General features: G+C 35.1%; 1 protein-coding gene across 2 annotated transcripts; it reads left to right on the plus strand.

Moving 5' to 3' along the window:
- The first annotated feature begins 6,058 nt into the window (after positions 1-6,058).
- Positions 6,059-16,024, plus strand: LOC127645061 (target of EGR1 protein 1-like). Of its 2 annotated transcripts, none has more exons than XM_052128582.1 (7): positions 6,059-6,644; positions 6,754-6,794; positions 6,895-6,991; positions 7,077-7,235; positions 9,016-9,275; positions 9,398-9,560; positions 13,719-16,024. In XM_052128582.1, the coding sequence occupies exons 1-7, from the start codon at positions 6,531-6,533 to the stop codon at positions 14,388-14,390; spliced, it is 1,506 nt and encodes a 501-aa protein (XP_051984542.1). In that variant the 5' UTR covers positions 6,059-6,530; the 3' UTR covers positions 14,391-16,024. The 2 variants fall into 2 exon arrangements, with proteins under 2 accessions (XP_051984542.1, XP_051984543.1); XM_052128583.1 differs by having other exon boundaries at positions 9,127-9,275.
- Positions 16,025-16,658: the final 634 nt, after the last annotated feature.

Consider the following 16,658-nt stretch of genomic DNA (forward strand, 5'->3'; position numbering starts at 1 on the left):
GCACCTCTGTCAGGGCTTGGAGTTGATGTACGTCATTCATGGTCAGCTTAACGTGTTCGGGAATGGTCAGTTTTGTTTTGGAATTGCGGGTCTCTTTCAAACATCTTTAATAGGCCTACTGATTCAATCATGCGCAGCTGACTGCTCCACCTGGTGACACATGCTGGGGTGGGACGCACACCTAGTTTATCAGTCTCCTCAGTGTTTAAGGCGCTTTTCCTAAAACTCTTTACTACAAGTTTTGCCGTTTGTGTGAAAATGTTGTCTATATGATTGTTGATGATTGTTTATTGCATGATTGTTTATTGCATCCTTTATGACGAGTTGAAGTAAATGTATGGGGCATCGCATATGGAGGTTACCTTTGGTGATATATGCGGTGCTCATGTTCTCCATGATCTGCGCAACACGGTCCGGCTGGAATGGCGAGAGTGGAACTTCCTCACCTCCTCTTCAGCTGCACCCTCCTCAAACCTTGGGAGGTCGAAAGCCTTTACCATATTGCTGGCGCTGTCGGTCACCACCCTCACAAAGAGGGTGTTCTCTTCGTTGTAAATTCCAGTGTTGCAAGACACTTTCATATTTATGGAAAATATGCTCTGCTGTGTGGTGCCCTTTAAGATGTTTGCAGCCCAGCAGCACTGTGTGACCTTTAAATACTTCATCAAGAAAACAACACCCAGAAAGCTGTGTCCTCTTCTGTTTGTTCAGATGTCTAAAGTAAGCGCAAAGCCATCTCCTAACTGCAATAGCTCTCTAAGTCTGCCTTCTATCTCAATGAGAGCATTTGGCATCAGAGTATCACGTACTCTGCTGTGTGTGGTATAGCCAGGCTGGGCAACGCTGGCAAAATGACGCATACCCTCTCGTTCACCTTTTGTAACAGGTTCATAATCCAAGTAAACCATCTTAAAAAATGCGTCATCTAATTCTTTCTTCCGTGCATTTGACACAGAGAACTGGGGACACCGGATAGGAAACAAAGTCTTTATCTCCTTTCGATCGGGTTGCATTTTCTTCTATAAAGAACAAATTTGCGTACATTACATTAACGTACCATTTACTAGACACAATCTAAATTCTATGCCTAATTACTCAGTTCAGTTTTCAAAATATTTATTTAATTATTATTTTTATTTTTATAACTTTTGTAGTCTTAACTTTAACATTGCCTATAAGGTATCGCAGCATCAGGACCCGCACCAGCCGACTACATGACAGCTTCTTCCCCCAAGCAGTCAGAATGTTGAACACTTGATCTCTCACAATCATACATCAGCTATGCACTTTATTAATCTATAATCTCACACTGGACTGTCAGCATATTCTCCTCAATACAGCTACTTATATAGCCTATATATATATTTAATATAGCCTACTCTTTACTTATTGTATTGTATATTGTTTACTGTACATTGTATATTATTATTGTGTTGTGTAAGCATGTGTACATTTGATACGTAAATTGTGTTGTGTAAGTAGTTGTTTATTGTAATTGGTATATGTCTCGTCACTGTCATGACTGCTATGTTGCTCGGAACTGCACACAAGAATTTCACCTACTGTTGCACTTGTGTACATGGTAGTGTGACAATAAAGTGATTTGATTTGAAGCTACCTTTCAATTGGCTAACTATTAATATTACAGTTGTTTGTTGGCTATTGCTTACTTCTTGCTGCACTGACATGAATGCATAACAAGGTGCCTACTACCTACTTATCTATTCATTTATTATCGAACGGTATAAAACCTATACTAGCTCACCTTTTGCTGCACTATATTTTAGTAGCACATCCTCCCCAGCAGCTGGGATAGGCTCCAGCCCCCCGCGACCCTGTACACAGGATAAGCGGTTGACGATGGATGGATGGATGGATCGTGCTTTCTGGCAATGTGCCGCTTAAGATTCCAAAACAAATCTTTACTCTCACAGTCTCTCAACACTCCCTTTCAATTTCTTCTTCTTCCTCGTTCTTAACTTTGATTATTACTGTGCATTTATGTATAAGGTTTGAAACTTAATTAAAACAATATTTGAACTCAATGACCTTAGAACTATTGCTTATTTAGCACATCTCACTAAGCGCATTCTGGGTTGAGCGAGCGAGCGGCGCAGAATCTTCAAAAAGGCACTCTCCGCTAAAGTGGAATTATCACCGCTCGGCTAACATGCTCTGATATACTCACTATACATTTTTCACAACAGCCTAAAACTTTTGCACAGTACTGTATATAATATATTAAATATAATGCATTTACAACTACCATTGTATTGTATATACACACACGCACACCATTAAATATTTCTTCGATGCCTTCTTGCCAAAGGACATTTGGAAACAAACAAATAAATGGACTTCTTGAGCATAAGACTTAGCAGGTGTATTGTAAAAAAAACTTTCCACTTCAGAAAAAGATATAACGGTAGCTTTAACGGACGTAAACAATGACTATCCTTCTTCTTCGGTTTTATGACGGGTGGCACCAACTTTAAGGTGCATTATCGCCACCTCCTGTGTTGGAGTGTGGACCAGAGTTTACCCATTTCGTATAAAAACATTTTTTTTAAATTCTCTTAATCAGCTCTGTTCTCTTGAGATAATGAAAAACACTCTCTAATCCATAAATAAGTATATTTTTAAGCTTTATTTTTCTACTCCCCTCTTCCCTCTTCATTGTTTCTCGTTCATTAGAATACTTTTGACAGACACAAATAACATGCTCTACTGACTCCTCTATTCCACAGTGCTCACACAATCCTATGAATCCTGTTGGATGTTTATTTATTAATTTAAAAGTTTTATTCAGCATGGTATGCCCAACCCTTAATCTTGTTTAAACAAAATTCCTCTTTGGTGCTTTTTTTAACTATACTCGTGACTCCTACTTCCCGTTGTATTTCAGAAAGTTGACATCCTGCGTTTCCTGTATCCCATTTTTGTTGCCACTCCTAAGTAGTATATGCTTTAATTATTTATTTTGCTTAATATTTACTAAGTGAGATATTCATGATCTCCTCATTTTCCAAAGCCTGTTTTGCTAACCCATCAACCACTTCATTGCCCTTTATCCCCCAATGAGCTGGTATCCACATAAATATTGTCATGATGTTCATATTCTTCATATCACTGACTATATCCTGTCTACTGTGAGATGTGAATGATTGCAGTGACTTTAATGCCGAACATGAATCTGTACAAAGAACAACCTTTATGATTTGTGTCTCTTCTATCCACTGTAATGTTGTTGCAATTGCCATCATCTCTACTGTGTATACTGACAAATGATCTGATGTTCTCCTATTAACAGAAATTGTTAAGGATGGAATACTGAATACAAAACCTGTTTTTGCTCTATTAGGCTCTTTAGATACATCAGGAAAAATGCTTAATATACAATTTGTAGCCTATCTTCAACAACATTTCTTTATATACTTTCATTAACTCTAGAATATAAAAATCCATGAATGCAGTAAACATCCAAGGTGGAGTTATTGACAACGATACTGTAGGAATGTATCTTTTCTGACTTAGAGTAATTTCTCTAGCTTCTTTATCACTATTCCACGCAAAGAACTTCTGTTTAGACCTTTCCTATTCTCAGCACAGGAGTACCTTTACTGTTAGATGATGGTCTTCTGAATGATCTTGAAGGTTTATACAGTAGTTCATCATTAACTGCTTACGTCTGATTTGTAACGACATTTCACCCACTTCAACCCGAAGAGCAGATACTGGAGTTGTTTTAAAAGCACCACAACAAAGTCTCAAAGCTTGAGCTTGTATCACATCCAGCTTCTTCAATAAAATAATAAGTAATACTACCATATCTAACACTGATCTAATCATTTTGATCCTCTTAGACATCTCATCACATTTAAAATGTTTCTGTATTTAGAGGCTATCTTATGAATATTTTCATTCCATGTTAATTTTGCATCAAACCACACACCCAGAAACTTAAAAACATGTTCAATATTTGGTCCATACATCTTTATCTGTGTATCAATGCCTCTTTCCTAGTGAACATTAGTGTTTAGGTTTTCTCTACTGAAAACCTGAATCCCGTACATATGACAATTTTTCTACCACCTCAATTGCCTCTTGTATTTTTCCTGTAACGTGATTTATATTCCTTCCCGTTTTTCACAATGCTCCGTCATCAGCAAACAATGATCACCCAATGTCTCCATGGACTTGAGAATATACATCATTTATCATAATTGAAAAGAGTATTGGACTAATGATGCTGCCCTGAGGAGTACCATTTTCCACCATATAGCTTCCAGATAAGGCTTTCCCAATTCTGACTTGAATAAATGTATAAAAAATATATAAAAAATCTTTAATCCAATTATAAATTCTACCTGCTATTCCTATCAAATCAAGTTTTATCATTACTTCTTTCCAAACCATATCATATACTTTTTCGATGTCTAATAAAACTGCCATCACTGATTCTTTATTAACATGAGCTTTCTTAATGTTGGTTTCCAGACATATAATACGGTCCATAGTTCCTCTGCCTCTCCTGAAACTTCGACTTCCTCTACTTTCCAAATAAATGGCTATTCTTTCCATTGTCATTTTCCCATTATATTTCCTATATGTGAATTCAATGCTATTGGTCTATAATTCTTTGGATTTGATGGGTCCTTTCCTGGTTTAAAAACTGCCTTGGAATAATCACTGCCTCTTTCCATCCAGTTGATAACTTTTCTTTTCCCCAAACTTTATTATGAAAGCCTAACAGCTTTATAGATGCCAAAACAGCCAAATGTTTTAATATTATGTAGCAGATTTCATCCTTCCCAGGAGATGTCATTCCAGCTCTTGCTATTGCCCTCTTCATTTCTTCTATAGTGAACGGAGTATCCATTGAGCTATTCATTTCATTCCGTCTCTCAAACCATCCAGGATAAGTTGATTTTGTTAATTCCCTTCCTCTCTTTCCCTCCTCAGTTTAGTTATTTGAGCTTTGGATTTCAATGAGTGCCTTTGCTATCATTTCTGCCTTTTCTTCATCAGATACTGCTGCCTTTTCCCCCACCTTCAGAACAGGATATTTCCATTCTCTTCTGATTCCTCTCATGCTTTTAATCATGTCCCATACCTCTCCCACAGGTGTTTATCAACCAATTTTATTACAAAACATCAGCCAGCTTTGTCTTTTTGCATTACATATAATTTTTCTAACCTTTACTTGCATTTGATTATATTTAATTAAGTTTCGAAAATTATGAGTTCTTATTATTCTTAGAGCTTTCTTTCTTTCTTTCTTTAACTACTCTATTACATTCATCTGTCCACCAAGGTACCACCCTTCTCTTCATTTTTCCATTACTTTTAGGAATGGACTCATTAGCAGCTTCAATCAAAACTGTTTTCATTTCTTTATCAATCTCCTCAATATCTTCATTTAAATCTATTTTGTCCATTTCTCTCTCGCAAATAAAACTAAGCTCTTCCCATTTAGCACTGTCAAATATCCACTTCCCCATTGTTTTTCCTTGTTGTTTATTTCCCTGTAATAATATTCTACAAAACACTGGATAATGATCACTCCTGATTGATGTTTCATATGATACATCCCACTCACAATTCCCTGCTAAATTAGACACCAAAATTAAACCCAAAACGGACATATTATCTGCGTACACATCTAATCTAGTCACTCTCCCATCATTTAAACAAACCATGTCCTTTTCCTCTAACAGTTAAGCTAAATTATTTGACACCAACATTAAACCCAATACTGACATATTCCCAGTGTGTACATCTAATCTAGTCACTCTCCCATCATCTAAACATCCACGTCCGTTTCCTCTAACAGTTACAGGCTATCTTTCTGGTGCATTGAAAATAAAATGCAAATACGGCTGACGAATATGTTTTACTAGTAAGTGAAATGCAGAGTTTGTTTGAGCCAAAATGGCCTGTAACTTCAATGGGCGATTGTGATGACGTATAATGTGGGCGCTGTCTTTACAGATGCCTGTGTAAAATTTGCGTGTTAATGTGTATTAATGAGTTAAAAACTTGCATTGCGATTTTTCGTCTGTTTGCCATGAAATAAAAACAATCGTCAAAAATGGATGTTACCTTTACCCGTGACGTAAACTCTAACAGGAACGAAAATAGGCTCACATAGTGCACAGGCGGTGACTCTGATGTTTGCGCAACAAAGTTGTGAATTTGACGTTCTTTCAGTGCAGTAAACAAAGGAACAGCCAGGGGAAAAGTCAAAGCAAAACAGTTATTGTGATGAGACTTATGTACGTAATAGATGTATTCGGCTATGATTTGTTAGCATGTCGATTATTTGTCTAATAATACATGACGAGGCTCAGTATTTGCACTAACAGGAAACACATTTGTACTAAAAAAAAAAAAAAGTCGCTGTTTTCTTTTTAAGTGAGAGTGTTTGCTGGTATAGTGATAATTCAGTAAACACAATCGGATTCATTTCCAAGGATTGCCGTTTTCAACAGATGTCTGATATTGGTTATTTCATTCAGTGGATTTAAATTATGACGTCCTCAATGATGGTCCCAGTAATAGATGTGCAAAGCAATAATTTTATAGAGCTGTGGGGAGCAATGGTGTTAGCCATTAAAACATCTTCATTCATTGCCCTTGATACGGTGAGAATTAAACAATGTGTAATTAAAAAATATTTTGGTCAGATTTATTACATTATTTTATTCTAATAGTGCATTCCTCACTTTATGACTGTTCTCTGGTCTCTTTTAGGAACTGAGTGGTCTTGGATCAAGAAAAGCTCTTCTAGCAGAGTAAGTTGTATGTTTGGGATGTCACTTTTTGTCCTCCACATTGCTGTGTGAATTAATGACTGATGAAATTATCACCTGTATTTTGTTTTTCTCTTTAAAGATCCATTGAAGACAGATACAAAACCATATGCCATGCAGCTCGCACACGCTCAATACTTTCATTGGGGATTGCTTGTTATAAAGAACTTAACAACAAAGTAAGGGTCTGCATTCAATGCGTATATTTTCACTTTAAAACTTGTAAACTGATGTGCCATTGCATTGATTCTTTCTAATTTCTAGGGAGACAACACATACCTGGTCCAGGTTTACAATCTAACCCTGCTTTGCTCAGAGGAATACACAATTGAACCCCAATCAGTGCAGTTCCTTGTGCAGCATGGATTTGACTTCAACAAACAATATGCCCAAGGCATTTCCTATTACAAGGGTAATGACAAAGTAAGTGTCTTTGAACGAATGAGGAAAACGTGGAGGTAATAGACGGACACTTTCTGTCAAATTACCTGCAACAATATTACTGAAGTTGTACCATCTCCATATGATTTAAAAGGTTTAAGAAAATTATGGGGCAGTCAGTCATTTTGGTTTTGTTTATGACAACTAGGGGTATGGATGCAGCATCATTCAAATGCAATAGTTTTATTCTATTCTACACTGTTCACCACCATTTCGGGCTGTCAACTGGGCTGATAAACACAATTACAATTCAATTTGAATTTCAAAGTCACCAGAATTTTAAATAGACTTTGTTTCCTTTGTCCACAAGAGGGCACAACGAAAACCTTTAAGCCAAACCGCACAGTGTTATATTATTGCAAAGAACATTTTTAAAATAAAGTGCATAAAACAGAAATAAAAGATTTATCCAGTTTATATTCCCATATGTTAAGTAAAAAGAGCAGAATTTTGTTTTCAATATACAGTTCAATTTTAACATGGTGTTGCGCTGGTTCCACAGTGCTACCCCAGACTCAAGCTTCATAATAACAGCCATACCACAGTGTTTTTCATTCATTACAGTTGTATGTAAAATAGTAATATTCACAGATAGTAGTGGTATTCGGCTGAACTCGTTGTGTCATTTATTTAGCATCTCCTGCAGGAGTGCAGTGTTTTTTAAGATGCCGTGACAAGTTAAAAAGAACTTCAGCCTTTAAAATGTGCCGAGACACCTGCATACTGTAAACTGTATTTGTTGCCCTGCATCTAGCCTTTTTTTCAGCACAAGAATGTGATCTGTCTGAAGTAATTGTCAGTGCTTGGCACACATTCAATATTTGAAAGTGCAGTTTTATGATTATTAGTGAATGAATGAACGTTACATTTATATGGCGCTTTTCTGACACTACACTCAAAGTGCTTTACAGTGAACAGGGGACGCTTCTCAACCACCACCATTATGCAGCATCCACCTGGATGATGCGACGTCAGCCATAGTACGCCAGAATGCCCACCACACACCAGCTATTGGTGGAGAGGAGAGCGTGTAGTGATACAGCCAATGAATGGATGGGGATTATTAGGAAGCCATGATTGATAAGTGCAATGGGGAGAATTTGGCCAGGACACCGGGGGTGCACCATATCTCTTTACGAGAAGATGCCCTGGGATTTTTAATGACCACAGAGAGTCAGGACCTCGGTTTAACATCTCATCCGAAAGATGGTGCCTTTTTACAATATAGTGTCCCCGTCACTATACTGGGGCATTATGACCCCCATAGACTGCAGAGTGAGTGCTAACTACCTCAATAACACCTCTTCCAGCAGCAACCTTAATTTTACCCAGGAGGTCTCCCATCCAGGTACCAACCAGGCTCAACCCTGTGAAATGGCTGCTTACATTAGAATACACGTTATTAGCTTAAATTTGACCAATATTCCCATTTTAATTGATATACAGACATATTACATTTAATCCATGAGTGAAAGTGTCTAACAACAGGTCGGTTACTGAGATTGAGTAGTATTCAGCTGGTCATGTGATCTCAACATGGCAGCCCCCTTGAGGGGACCCTTTCCATGTAGAATAAAACAGCTTTTATAAGGTTACTGATATGACTGGAGTCTTCAACTCATGTGAGTGGTCATGATTTTATACATACGTTTCTAAATTTCTATTCATTTCATAAGAAGTAAAACTTAATAAGTAAAAAATAAACATTGAGTGAACCTTTAAGAAGTTGTGTTTTGTCTGTCTACACTTGTGTTTTCTTTAGGGAGGTGATGCACATGGTGTAAACATGCGATCCTTGTTCATAGAACTGCTAAGGGCAAATAAGCCCTTGGTGGTTCATAATGGTCTGATAGACATGGTCTTCTTGTACCAGTGCTTCTATGCCCATTTACCGGAGCACCTGGGAACCTTCACTGCAGATCTGTCCCAAATGTTTCCCTCAGGCATCTATGACACCAAGTACGCAACAGAGTATGAGCTGCGGTTTACAGCTTCATACCTGGAATATGCCTATAAGAAGTGGTAAGTGTAATGCCTCAATATGCCTGTGTTAAAAGGAAGTTATTAGAAATGCACTGACCCTAAAGCACTGTAAGTATCTTTTTAGTGCCTAAACTCTGATGTATCTTATTTATCTTTAACAGTAAGCTGGAAAATTCCAGAACTATTGAAAGTGGTGGAAATAGGACTAATTTGTTCCTGGAGTTTTGTAAATATACTGGGAAGATGCAGAGCTACATAGACTACAGGCCTTGCTTGGACAACCAGAGTCAGGATGGTGCCCACGGTGTCTGTATTCAGTTCTCTGTGAGTTCATTCAGTTTATTTTATTTATCCATTAGAGCTAGAAATTTATAACAAATCCCCAACGACTATATATTTTCATGTACCTAGAGTGATGGGAAAATTATGTAAATACCTTGTTCTATACTTCCTTTTGCAGTTTAATAAAGATATCAGAATTAAAGGTAAAAGTTTAATGAAAGTTAATTTGCCCAACGGTTGACAAGAAAGCACATCAAAGTAAAAGATACATGTGCTTCCTCAAAATAATCTTACAAGTATGCATGAAAGGAACCAGAGGTCATAACAACTAATAATGTGCCATTAACACAGTAATAAACACATACATTACATTAGTGATGGTTACTAAATTAATATAGTTAAACAGATTTTTAAAGTGGTTTCCACTTGTGGCAGGGCGGAGGGCGGGGCCGGGTCATGATCCTACGCACCCGGTCCCGTATTAGGCTAATCAAGCCTCCGAGGTAGAAAGGTTGACTGCAGGGTGTCGTGCGGGAGAGAGAGATCGTTAGGGGACATGTCCGTCATATGATCTCTCTCTCCCGCACGTGCGTAGGATCACGACCCGGTCCCGCCCTCCGCCCTGCCACACCACTATTTTGGCCACCAGTGTATAGTAGCCGGCTTTATATATATACATTTAAACGTTATTAATGGCACTCTCAGAATAGCTCATCTAACACATATATGAAGATGTGAATGGAAAAATATTTATGGAACACAGTTTACACAACAGTTAAATAAAAAATTTGATTCTGTAAGTCATAATGAGATACTAAGTCATTATTATAAGATACTTTCTAATAATAATAACTTGGTATCCCATAATAATGATCGTATCTCATAACGATGACTTAGTATCTCATAACGATGACTTAGTAACTCATAATAAGGACTTAGTATCTCATAATAATGACTCAGTATTTAATTATAATAATAACTTAGTGACAAAATAATGACTTAGTATCATAATGACTTGGTGACTCATAATAATGACTAAGTATCTCATAATAATGACTTTATTATGAGTTACAAAGTCATTAATATGAGTTACAATGACTTAGTAACTCATAATAATTACTTAGTATCTCAAAATAATAATAACAACTTAGTGACATAATAATGACTTAGTATCTCTTAAAAATGACTTGGTATCTAATAATAATTATGACTTTGTATCTCATAATAATAATAACTTAGTGAAATAATAATGCCTTAGTATCATAATAATGACTTGGTGACTCGTAATAAAGACTTGGTGACTCGTAATAATGACTTAGTATTTAATAATAATGACTTGGTATCTAATAATAATAATAATAACTTAGTATCTCATAATAATAATGACTTGTTGACTCATAATAATGACAGTATCTCTTTATAATGACTTAGTATCTCATAATAATAAAACTTAGTGACATAATAATAATGCCTTAGTCATAATAATGCCTTAGTATCATAATAATGTCTTAGTATCTAATAATAAAAATAAAAGTGACATAATGACTTAGTATCTCATAATAATTATGCCTTAGTATCATAATAATGACTTGATGACTCATAATAATGACTTAATATCTCATAATAATGACTTGGTGACTCATAATAATGACTTAGTATCTAATAATAATAATTTGTGACATAATAATGACTTAATATCTCATAACAAGTTGTGACATAATAATGCCTTAGTGACTCATAATAATGACTTAGTATCTAATAATAATGACTTGATGACTCATAATAACTTGGTGACTCATAATAATGACTTGGTGACTCATAATGATGACTTAGCATCTAATAATAATAATAAGTTAGTGACATAATAATGACTTGGTGACTCTTAATAATGACTTGGTGACTCATAATAATAATAAATTAGTGACATAATAATGACTCGGTGACTCATAATAATGACTTAGCATCTAATAATGATAATTACTTAGTATCTCATAATAATAATGACTTGTTGACTCATAATAATGACAGTATCTCTTTATAATGACTTAGTATCTCATAATAATTACTTAGTATCTCAAAATAATAATAACAACTTAGTGACATAATAATGACTTAGTATCTCATAATGATGACTTAGTATTTAATAATAATAATGACTTGGTATCTAATAATAATTATGACTTTGTATCTCATAATAATAATAACTTAGTGACATAATAATGCCTTAGTATCATAATAATGACTTGGTGACTCGTAATAAAGACTTGGTGACTCATATTAATGACTTGGTGACTCATAATAATGACTTGGTGACTCATAATAATAATGACTTAGTGACATAATAATAATAACTTAGTGACATAATAATAATAACTTAATGACATAATAATGACTTGGTGACTCTTCATAAAGACTTGGTGACTCGTCATAAAGACTTGGTGACTCGTCATAATGACTTGGTGACTCATAATAATGACTTAGTATTTAATAATAATAATGACTTGGTATCTAATAATAATTATGACATTGTATCTCATAATAATAATAATAATAACTTAGTATCTCATAATAATAATGACTTGTTGACTCATAATAATGACAGTATCTCTTTACAATGACTTAGTATCTCATAATAATAAAACTTAGTGACATAATAATAATGCCTTAGTGACTCATAATAATGCCTTAGTGACTCATAATAATGCCTTAGTATCATAATAATGACTTGGTGACTCATAATAATGTCTTAGTTTCTAATAATAAAAATAAAAGTGACATAATGACTTAGTATCTCATAATAATTATGCCTTAGTATCATAATAGTGACTTGATGACTCATAATAATGACTTAATATCTCATAATAATGACTTGGTGACTCATAATAATGACTTAGTATTTAATAATAATAATAATGACTTAGTATCTAATAATAATAATTTGTGACATAATAATGCCTTAGTGACTCATAATAATGACTTAGTATCTAATAATAATGACTTGATGACTCATAATACCTTGGTGACTCATAATAATGACTTGGTGACATATTAATTCCTTAGTGACTCATAATAATGATGACTTAGCATCTAATAATAATAATAAGTTAGTGACATAATAATGACTTAATATCTCATAATAATGATAACTTAGTGACATAATAATGACTTGGTGACTCATAATAATAATAAATTAGTCACATAATAATGACTCGGTGACTCATAATAATGATTTAGTATCTAATAATAATAATGACTTAGCATCTAATAATGATAATGACTTAGTATCTCATAATAATAATGACTTGTTGACTCATAATAATGACAGTATCTCTTTATAGTGGCTTAGTATCTCATAATAATAAAACTTAGTGACATAATAATAATGCCTTAGTGACTCATAATAATGACATTATCTCATACTTGGTATCTAATAATAATAATAACTTAGTATCTCATAATAATAATAATTAGTGACATAATAATGCCTTAGTATCATCATAATGACTTGGTGGCTCATAATAATTACTTAGTATTTAATAATAATAATAAGTTAGTGACATAATAATGCCTTAGTATCACAATAATGACTTGATGACCCATAATAATGACTTGGTATCTAATAATAATAATAATAATAATAACTTAGTGACATATTAATGCCTTAGTGACTCATAATAATGACTTAGTGACATAATAATGCCTTAGTATCTCATAATAATGCCTAAGTATCATAATAATGACTTGGTGACTCATAATAATAATAATAAGTTAGTGACATAATGACTTAGTAACTCATTAAGGACTTTGTGACTCATAATAATGACTTAGTCACTCATTGTGAGATAGTATCTCATAATAATGACTTAGTATCTCATAATAATGATAATTTTGCAAAAATAATATGACTTTAACACATTACGAGAAAGTCAAATCATTATTATGAAATTCTAAATCATAATTATGAGAGTTTTTCATTATTATGAGATACTTAGACATTATTATGAGAAATGTTCACAATATTATAAGATAGCATCTACAAATATTGACTTAGTATCGCATTATGACTCATGGAATCAATTTTTTTATTTAACTGTGGTGTAAACTGGCTTCCATAAATATTTATCAGAAACAAATATTTGTCTTCTAAGAAATTTTGCACGTGACATCTGGTAATTTTTTTCTGCTCTGCTGTGTTGGAAGGCTTATGGATGGTGTCCTAATGGCTCTCTGTGCCCCATGTCACATGACACAGACCTTATAATCCAGCATGATGAAAAGACCAGAGAAGACAAGAGAAAAAAGAGGAAGCGCAAGAATAAAAAGAGAGATACTCAAGGGCAAGCAGATTTACCCTCTGAAACATGTGAGTCCCCACAAGGCAAAAGGAAGCACTTGGGAGGCATGGAGCTGGAGGCAGAGGTGGACCAGCAGGACCAGGCCAGATCTGAACCCACACCACTAGAACATGAAGAAAAGACAGCAGGTCCTGGGACAACAGATGGTGCACATGCATTTGAGCCTGGGAAAACAGCCAGCAAGAATGAAAGTTATGCATCTCAGCCACAAGAATCTTCTGAGGCTCCTGATAAACCAAAAGAGAAGAAAGTCGAAGGAGGAACCCACAGAGCAGGATTTGACGCTTTCATGACAGGCTATATTTTTGCTTTTGCCAGAACTCTGACAGCAAATACAGAGGAATCCCCCAATGCTCCCTTTATCACTGGATGTCTCAATAAGCTGTACCTCAGCGGCAAGTCTGTTCCTCTAAATGTAGTGAAAAGCACCTTCTCTAAGTCTTCAAAGGCCCATGTGCACAAGATGGACTATGTCTGGGGGAAAAATAATTCTGTTAAAACTCAAGGCAGTGCATAAAAATTTTTTTTTTTTTTGGGTTTCTATTCAGTGTAAAAAAAATACATTAAAAAAATGTATTTAAATACATGTTTTAAATTTAAATTGGTCTGACAAGGATTTTTTTGTTGCCTTCTGACTAAAAGTTAAGGCAATATAGACAATTAGACCAACAGTTCTCAGGACCCATATTCTACTTTGGATATCAAGTGATGACCCAACACAGTACCAAAATTGTTTAGCATACAAAAGCATACATAATATCAAACTACAAACAAATTAATATTACTCATAAATGTATCTTCCTATTAACTTAAATCTTCTCCAATTCCATTTTCTTTTGTGATGTTCCTCATTTGTATGTAGCTTTGGTTAAATGTGTCTTCTAAAGGCCCAAAAGTATGCAAAATTCTTAAAGTCCCCGTGAACCGGAAGTTGCAAACGACTTCTCCAGTGTTGTGAGGTATTTCCGAGAGAAACGGAATACTAAATGAGGCAAAATAGTGGGCGTGGCTTTTTTTCCAACTAGCACCTGATTGGATCTAAAAAAGTAGGTGTTTCATTCAGAAATGGAGGCAGATCTTAACGCAAGTTTACAATCGGTTGTTGAGGATTACTCGCCGCCTGAAACACCGCCAGCAGTCCCCTTCCTGCAGCAGGAGGAGGAGGAAGATGAAGATGAAGAAGAACAGGAACACACGGAGGATCATTTCGGGGGAATCAGACCTTACATGTTTGAGCCGTTACATGCGGAGGGTTTGAATGGTAAAAAGTGTTCCGTGAGTGTTACAACCAAAAATGCACCTCCTCGCCATCTCTCGTTTCACACGCTGTCAATGCTCGCAAACACACAGGCATCCTGTCTACTGTCAGTTGGAGAGGCGTGGTTACGGATGTTAAGGAGACACCTAAACCGTCAAACCTACGTCAACAGGCAAGGTCCTCCAATGCAGAGGGGCGGGGAATTTTCAGATTTTGATTAAAGATTACGAAGCCAATTTTGGTGTGGATTGACTTGCATGGATGAATTGTTCACCACAAAACGATCAATTTAGGCAAACAAAGTAAGTATGGTCAATTTTTAATTCATGGGGACTTTAACATAAAACATAGGCTGAATAGGAACATTTAAAATGTTTAAATGCATAAACAGCAGAAGTGTGATTTACCAGTCCAACACATGGAACAAACACTGGACTAAATATTGTATTAGTATTAGGCATGTTTCCAAATTACAGATAATTAACAGCAAAATACTGCACAGTTTGTTAGGACACACACAGCTTTTGGCATCAAAAACAAAAGATATGGGAAGTGTTTTCTCTAACCTTTACCGTTTTGCAGACCTATTTATGCATGATGGGAAGATGAGGGAGGCATTTCAATGGGCCTCCTCATTGGCACCCCCCTCCACCTGCTAGTGCCCTATGCGACTGTCTAGTTCACCTAAGCCTAGAAATGGCCCTGGGTTCACGGACAGCTGGAAAAAAACCAATGCAAATTATTTGCAAATCTTGCATAGTTAAAATGGCAAAATGAATAGGCTTAACTTGAATTGAACTGAAACATTATTTAAGCCTGCTACATGAATCGTGGAAAACTGTACAATTAAATAGGACATTTTAAATTTATTTTAAACATATAAGAGTACAAACATGGGGAATCCTGATCTGTCTTTGGTATAAATATAAATGTTTTATTTAGTTACAAATCTATAATCTACAATAGTTGAGAAAACAGTCAGGACCAAAAAGGCAGACAAATAAGAATAACCTAAAAGAGACTGACAGTTTTCAATATTTACAAATCAAATCATATAAACAACACAGTTTAAACAATTCACAGACATAAAGACAGTAAAATGACTTTTCTCATAAATATCAAAATAAATCCTCTCTATAAAACTATAATGCCTTGGTTACATTTATTGCATAGAAATGTAGTGACAAACAATAATTAAAAATTCAAACCATTAACTTATTTTTTGTTTCAAGTGCAATTACGATTTTAAGAAGATACAGACATGGACTTTTTTGAAGACCTGAGAGGTCAAAGATTAAAAATGATCCAACTTGTTCTGAAATGACTAGCACACATTAGTAGAGGATCAAAACTCACAGGAGCTTTTTAAGATGTGAGTAGGATGGATTACAACACAACGAAAACTTGGAATGTTTGTCGCAGATTTTTTTTGCTAGGCCCATGCAGTGCAAAAAACATACGCAATCACCTTTCTCCTAGAGATTTCTTCTTCGTTCTCTTCTGAAACTAAAAAAGCCAACACATAGA

The sequence above is a fragment of the Xyrauchen texanus genome, chromosome 6, assembly GCF_025860055.1.
Source record: "Xyrauchen texanus isolate HMW12.3.18 chromosome 6, RBS_HiC_50CHRs, whole genome shotgun sequence".
Classification (NCBI taxonomy): Eukaryota; Metazoa; Chordata; class Actinopteri; order Cypriniformes; family Catostomidae; genus Xyrauchen; species Xyrauchen texanus.